General features: G+C 46.9%; 1 protein-coding gene across 1 annotated transcript in view; it reads right to left on the reverse strand.

Annotated features, from left to right (window-relative positions):
• Nucleotides 1-7,795, reverse strand: part of carmil2 (capping protein regulator and myosin 1 linker 2) — a 33,959-nt gene that overhangs the window by 4,658 nt on the left and 21,506 nt on the right. The window contains exons 33-34 of the mRNA XM_041038686.1: nucleotides 5,629-5,732; nucleotides 1,064-1,949 (exon numbers count right to left, since the gene is read on the reverse strand). Coding sequence (XP_040894620.1) covers nucleotides 1,064-1,949; nucleotides 5,629-5,732 — 990 coding nt within the window. The remainder of the gene's footprint in view (nucleotides 1-1,063; nucleotides 1,950-5,628; nucleotides 5,733-7,795) is intronic.

Below are 7,795 nucleotides of genomic sequence, written 5' to 3' on the forward strand. Positions count from 1 at the left end.
CACACACACGCACACGCACACACACGCACACACACACACACACACACACACACACACACAGTTGACTGACAGCTACCAGGTGCCACGAACACACAGCTTCTGTTGGTGCAGTTGTGTTGTGTTGTGTTGTAGTTGTGTCACTCGGCTACACTGACGTGATGAATGTAAAGCAAACAGACAGAAATATCAGCAGCACATAAACCCAGCAGAAAAACTCTGGAGCGACAGATACAATCACACTCATTCAAAGATAAGCTCTCGCCTCTTGTTACGTGTCTTATCTCCCAGCTCTGTCAGTTTGTGCAAGAATCTGATTAGAGCCCCGTTCGATCCTCAGTCCAGACCTCCTGTCCACGTAGGTCTCTGTTTTTAAACCTCAAAAGAGTTTTTCTAAAAGGTTTTCCAGAGTGGATGAATCTTACAGTGCCAGCTCGGTGTTTGAGTGTGAAAAAGCTTTTGCAAAACAGTGATCTAAGCCTGAACAGGAAGGTCGGGAGCGGTGCGGCACTCAGGTTAAGAAGACGACCTTTAGATGTCTCAAACTGTCTCTGTGAAGGAGGTAACGAACACGCAGAGTCATGTTATTCTTACCACTCTGCTGCTCTGAGTTAAAGGCCCTGCACGCGCCCACATGCTGGAACATACGTGAAGTCGCTACGTATCTTCAGCTAATTAGAACGATAAAGATAGAAGCTGTTCTCTCCTATCAGGTGCAACGAAGCTAACAGGAGGGTCAGAGGGATGTCAGTCAAACAGAAGCTGCGGTCAGACCGAAATCTGCCGGGCGACGTTTACAGGTGTGGTACAGCTAAAAGCAGCGCAGTTAATTACAGTTGACAGTATTTCTGTTAAAAGGTGACAACAGGTAAACAACAACAACAAACTCATGTCAGAGCAGTGAGAGGTTTTACTCACATATGGTAGAAAATGCTGATCAAGCAGAAAGTCCTGTCTCTAACACAAGCCTGGCAGTATTTAGGGAATGAGGGCACTCGGTGTTTCATTCACTGGCCCCTCTTCCTCCTGCTGGTGTGACTGTGTGTGTTCAGTGTGTCAGACTGACCTTACTGTGTGTGTTATCCTTGTCTTCAGGCTCCAGTCCGGTCAGCAGTATGAGACTCTGGCTCTTGCCCTCTCTCAGCGACCTCTTGGTCACCTTCAGTCTCCTCTCTCCATACGGAGTCCCTCCCACCTTCATCAGCGCCCCGCTCCTCTCCTGCTCGGTTAGGGGGGAAGTGACCACCGGACTGGGGGTGCGACCTGGCAACGCCGGAACCGCCTCTTCTTCCAGGTTGGACAGCGTAGCCGGGATGAGGTCGGGGCTCGCGGCGGGGATGGTGGGGTAAGAGGGAGCGGTCTCACTGGGAGGCGTTGTCGTGGTTAACGTATTGGCAGGCGCCATCACTTCCCTCGCATCGCCTGCAAGATGCTGGCTGGTGGCAACGGTTCCTTCTGTGGTGGCGGCATCATTAGAAACGTTAGCATCCTCCACTGACCTTGCCCCTCTCTCCTTGTCCCTCTCCCTCTCTCTCTCCCTTTCTTTGGCCTCACGGAGGGGTCGAATGAGGTCTGCAATGGAGGTCCTTTTGACCTTCACCCCCTCTCCTCCTCCTCCCTCTCCCCCTCCAGCCTTGGAGGCTCGGCCGGCTCGAGCCCTCTTGAAGGCGAAGAAGTCGCCAAACTTTTTCTTGATGTTTTTGGTGGGAAGTGTGGTGGTGGAGGTGGTGACAGAAGCGGGGGTGGGGGGAGTGGGGGATGTAGAGAGGGGTGGGACATCAGTGGATGTAAAGGACGTGTCAGTAGATGGGACAGAGGGAGAGGTGACAGTGGTGGTGGTAGAAGAGATGATATTCTCAGACGAAGAGGAAAAGGGGGTTGAGGCGGAGGGGGTGGAGCTTGACTCTGAGGGAGTGGCTTGGGCAGGGTTTGACTCCTCCCACCGGCCTTTTCTGCAGCAGGGAGACAGCAGAAAGAGCAACAGACAAGAAGAGACACTCAGTACTACAACTACTGCTACAGGACTCAAGACACATGCTCAGTTCAGGTACAGGACGAGAAGAGGTCATGCAAACAGCACACAGAGTAAAGACACCTCTCCGGGGTTACTACTCTTTGCTCCACCTGTGGCCAGGCAGGGCGTCGCTCCGTCAGATCACCATGAAATCTCGCCTGGACGTTCACTGTGCGCTAATTATTCCGATCACCGCCTGACCTTTCGTGTAGCGGCACTGTCGGGTCAAAATTTCTGCAACACCATGTCCCTCAAAGCGTAACTGCTGGACTTGTGGTCTTTGGTCTTGGTTCACCCAGAATCTTTAAGCCTTCATTACGAGGCGAAATGAAAACTCTGCGTCTCGAACTCTAAAAGCAGACGGCCATGATGTTTGCAGAGCTCATTCAGGCTTTCAGCTGATCAACTCTTTGGATTTCAATTATTCATACGAGGTTGCACAGACTTTCTAACAGCCCCGCCTACAGCAGACACATCAGCCATGTTGTCCGTCTGACAGGACCAAGGCACCTGAAATGGCTCTGGGCTGTGATGCAGGTTTTGGGTTAAAGACCAAAGTTCCAGACAGTTTTTAGGCTTCAGATCTTATGGACGGAGCTACAGGATCATGTATTGGGCTGTAAACTCAGTGGGTGAAAACGACAATGTAAGACAGACGGCAGCAGGAGCCCAGTGAGTGGACGAAGTTCTCTTCGTGCTAAATTCAGTGTCTGACAAAGAGTTTAAAGTTTAATTTGAGCCCAAGTTGTCGCACTACGCCGTATTGTATGGATGACCATGAGAGATGTGACCTCTGTGTGCTGCAGACGGGAGGTGTGTTTGCTTTGAAGCTAGAAATCCAAAGAGGAAGGAGGGTGTGTGTGTGTGTGTGTGTGTGTGTGTTGCCATGTCTGGATTCTGTTCTGTACACACACACAGTCCGTGGTGTGGCAGCATGGGAAATATATCAGTGATGGTCAAACGTGCTTTGCATCATGCATGTGCCGTTTTCTGTAAATGACCTGATGCCTGGTATATGTCTGCTGCCAAGTCCAAACCTAAAAGACCCATAATAAAGATGGCTGAAAAATATCAGGAAAACCATCATGAAGGGAGTTAGTGAGGTGCTGGTCCACCATGAGCCCCCTGATCTGCTCCAGTGTTCGCTGTCACAGATGCTCCAGGAGTGTGGGACTCTACAGGAGTGATGGATCAGCACCTGGCCCATCACAGCTTTTGTGAGTGGAACTTAAAGGACACTTCTGGTTTATTTCAACCTGGTGCATGTCCCATAAATGCAGCAAGTGGCTGTGTGGGACATGCTAACTCTGCACTGTCCACCACCCATGTAGAGATTCAGAGTCTCTTGTCCAGAATCAGTTTGAATTAGTAGTTAATACACACCCTGAAGACAGGACTGTCCCTAAGAGGAGAACTGGAGAGGTGTGTGACAGCTGATCAGTGGTCTGATGTTCACACCAGACCACTGTCCTGTCCATCCACATCGGACACCAGAGACCATCTTTGAGACAGGGTTTATCATCTGTCCCAATACACAACCACAGGTCCTAATATCAACCTGAACAAATACAGCCATCTTAATCTTTTTATGTTCACTGGACTGAGACAGCAAAACTGTGGCAGGTCCAAAAACAGAAGTCAGACAGGGCAGGTGTGTTAGTGTGTGGTGTTACACAGAGGGGACACAGGGTCTGCTAAACACTACAGAAACATGCAGTCTACACACACACACACACACACACACACACACAGCTACAAGACTGAAATCACAAATCACATCATTACAGAACAGTACACTCTCATTACACGCTGTTATCAGCAGAGGTTCAGCCTTCACTTTCTTGAAAATGCCAAAAATACACCTTTAACAGTAGACGCTCTCCGTTCACTCTCTAGTTACACTGAATAATCTTTATTTAAAAGCATCAAGAGACAAAAGCAACTTATAGAAAAGTTCGGAAGCTGTTGGAAATGAAGATGATCAGGGATCAGAATGGTTCCAGGCAGAGCGGCCTGTCACTGAGCTCTCGCTCCGGTCGACTGTTTAACACCGTCAGTGTCTGTGTTCACATGTGTGATGTAAGTAACTATAAAGGCGGCAGTAAACCAGAAATGAAATCTAAGCTGATCTGTTCATGCAGGAAAACTGTGGTTCTGATCTCCACAGAGCGCTAAGGCTCAGAGTCCAGGCTCAGAGGGTTAGACTGGGACTGGCAAAGCTGTGCTACCTCTGTGGTCTATGGTACTTACATACTTATTATCATTGCAACCACTGAGAGGGCAAGTATTAGCATGCACACTATCACTGGCAGTGCTATTCAGAGTGACTGTAAGTTCCTCCCACAGTTATTTAAACATTAAAGTTTGTGAGATTTATCCCAAACCTTCTAGTGGAATCATGGTCTGATCATGATTTTGTTTACGTGATGGTCGCAGCCTGGTTACTGACGTATATGTTAACACACTTTCATTTAGCTTTAACTGGAAGAAGGAGACTGAGACCTGAGTGTTCTGTCTCCACACAGCTCCCAGGGACACACGCATAAGATTCACAGCTGAAACCGTGTGAACGCACACAGACAAAAATGTGCAGATGCATTATTTTCATCAGCTGCACGTTCACATGTCCCTCACTTCTGCTCCCCCCGTTAGCTACAGACGGACGTAGCTACGCCCGGAACCACTTGTTGTGCCCGCTCTGCCACTCACCAGACCCGTCGATGAGAGGAACGGCAAAGAAGTGCAGCTGTTGCATCAGCAAGGTTTTTCCAACAGCACCAGAGCAGCTGTTATTATGCACAGCTGTGGCTATTTATAGCATCTGTACCACTAATTCATCACAGGTACCTGGAAACCATCTCAGTCACCATCAGTGATCGCTGACAGAGCTAAGAAGAAACTGGATATAATTATTCTGAAGTGTTGAAATGGGTCTGTCTAGACGTCTATTAAAAACAACAGCACAGTCAAAGAATTTGGCAAAGAGCCTAAACCAACGTCGTCGTACTACAAGGTCACGTCTCGCACCTTTATATTTAATCTGCTGCTTATATCATTCACAGCTTTCTTTAGAAACTGCGGCTGCTATGAAGCTGTGTGAGCGACACACTGTCAGTGAACAGGCCCCGGCTAAAAATACCAGGTCACATGTAGGAAATGATGCGTCTGCATCATTTATGCATTTGGCCCCAGCTTGGCTGCCAGTGCCCGTCTGCCTCGGTGTGACCTCTGCTCCTCCATCAGTGTTACAGATCAAATCGATATCGAGTGGGAGCTGATCAATAATTAAATCCAAAATATTAAACATTTAAAAATGAGATTCGGCAGCTTTGTTTGACCCACTGATCACGTGACCGATTTAGGAGTTTAACATTTATGTCCGAGCTGATGATGATTTCTGAAACTCAGCGACACAGGTCTGCTCACTGATTGGCTGCCACTGTCAATCACTGATAATAAAATTCTAATTGATATCAATGAATTTAAAGCCCTGTTCTTTGAGGATTAAAGATTAAAGATTTAATTCCCAGTATACTGCTGCCTTAAGTGGATATTTGTGAATAAGAGAACAGATGAGTGTGTGTGTGTGTGTGTGTGTGTGCATTAATTCAACTCACAGTGCATAGTCAGGGAGGATTTTCTTGGTGAAGAACTCCTCTACTCCTTCATCCACTCTGCCCATCCCCTCACTGGCCTCATTCTCTACTTTTGACACTGGCTCCTGGAACAAACAAACAAAACAAAACAAAAACACAATAATGTAACATACAGTGCATACACCTTGCAGTGTGTGTGTTTACTAAGATTATGGGTGTTTAATGCGGTGCAGTGATTTGACGAAACAGAAACCCGCTGCACACACTGTACATTTACACTTTATTCTGACACAACTCTTCCCCCTGCACATCCAGCTGATCTGCAGTTTCCACCATCAGTGGAACTGTTAGCAGCGTTCTGCTGGGTTTTGAAATGGACCAACTCAAGCTGCTGTGGACTGAGCAATAAGCTGCTCGGGCTCAGGACAGTTGTCATGTGTAAGCATTATTCCAACTGGGTCAGGCCCAGTCTGCACAGACTCACTTCTCCGAGCTTCCTGGAGCTGCAGCTGTGTGGATGCAAAGCTTTCTGCTATAAACCTTCACGTTCACTCCTCTGTGTGTTTCTACATGTAGCATCTCACTGTGAAGGGTCTCTCTCCTTTCATGAAGGCATCCTTCCACCTCTCAGCACTGAAAAACACTTTAGTTTTTTTTATTTAAATGTTCTGAGTGGGATAAACTGGGTACAACGGCACAAGCCAAAAATAATTAGCTGCTATTTTTATCTTCAAACTATAGTTTTAGTCAGTATTCAAGCAAAAAGGCCACATATTCTCTGGTCTGTGCTTTTCAAACATGATCACTTGCTGTTCTTTGTTTTCTTAAATAACAGTGTGACTGGGACAAAACAAGCAACATGAAGAATTCTGGACTGTTTTCTAACATTTTATAGATGATTAACTGAGAAAACGTTGGCGGGTTAATACATAAAGAAAATGGTCATTAGCTGCAGTCATACTTTGTTTGGAGGTGTGTGTCTGAGCTGCTCCTACTCCTAAAAAACACTCAGACATTTTTAGCTTGTTGTTCACACGAGGAATCAGCTGATGTGAACCAGGCCTCGCAACAAAAGGAAAAACGTGGATGAAGAATAGATGATTTGCATAAAGCTGGAGAGGCTTACAGAGTCATCTCAGAGAGTTCAGATATTCATCAGACCACAGTCGCACAGAGTTAGCTCTGTAGCCTCTCTCTATAGGAGTGGGTTCCCTGCTGAGACGACTCCAAAGTAAGAAAGAAGCTCAGAGTAACAGCTGAAGGATCAGAGGAATCACTGTAGCTGGTTTCATCAGGCTGCCATGTGCAAACTATGGAGCATGGAGGAAGCTGCTGCTCTCCACAACAACACATCACAGAACCTGAAGTTTGCCGAAGAGCAGCTCGGCTCGACACAGCACTCCTGTGAAAATGTTGAGAGGACTCATGAAAGTGAGGCTGAATTGCTTGGAGGAACAGGCAGCAGGACAGGCTCTGCATACAGAGAAGATGGTATATCCACATATCAAAGTAAATCTACTGCAGAATGAACTCTTCCAGCATGGCCCAGTCAGAACCCAGACCTTAACCCATCAGAGATGATCTGCAGTGGCCTCACCCAACATCATCAGAGTATATCTGAGCTGGAGCAGCTCTGGAGGAAGAACTTTGTGTAGGTCTGATCTGCAGCTACTGAGACGCTTGTTTGAATTTTTTAAATCCAAAACTTTGTGTGTTATCATCTTAAGCACATGGTGTTTGTCTACACCCTTGATCACATTTTATGACTGATTAAAGCAGAAACTCAGTGGATTCCAAAGGATTCACGTGCTCTTCCTTGCTGCTGTACGTCTCGGGTAGGAATGAGCCGATGTTCCCTACAGGATGCATTAAAACTGCCCCTGAATGATCTCGCTGCTCTGCATACATCACATAGATGTGTGACATGACACTGTGTCAGCCCAGAGAATAACACTCACAACAACCATGGTACCATCACTGAGAGGCCCCTGTGCTGCAGGAGTCAAGGTACCAGTCATGTCACTGGTCCAAGTTCAGCTGGAGTAAAATTTCACAGATGAAATTAGTCCAGTTCTGTAACCACGACTAAAAATTAAACCAAGACGAATTTATTTTTTTCATCAAAAGACGAAAACTTCACCGAAATCAGATGCCAAAATAAAACGCTTGGAGTAATTACATGAAACGG

Source organism: Toxotes jaculatrix, chromosome 5 (assembly GCF_017976425.1).
Source record: "Toxotes jaculatrix isolate fToxJac2 chromosome 5, fToxJac2.pri, whole genome shotgun sequence".
NCBI classification, from domain to species: Eukaryota; Metazoa; Chordata; class Actinopteri; family Toxotidae; genus Toxotes; species Toxotes jaculatrix.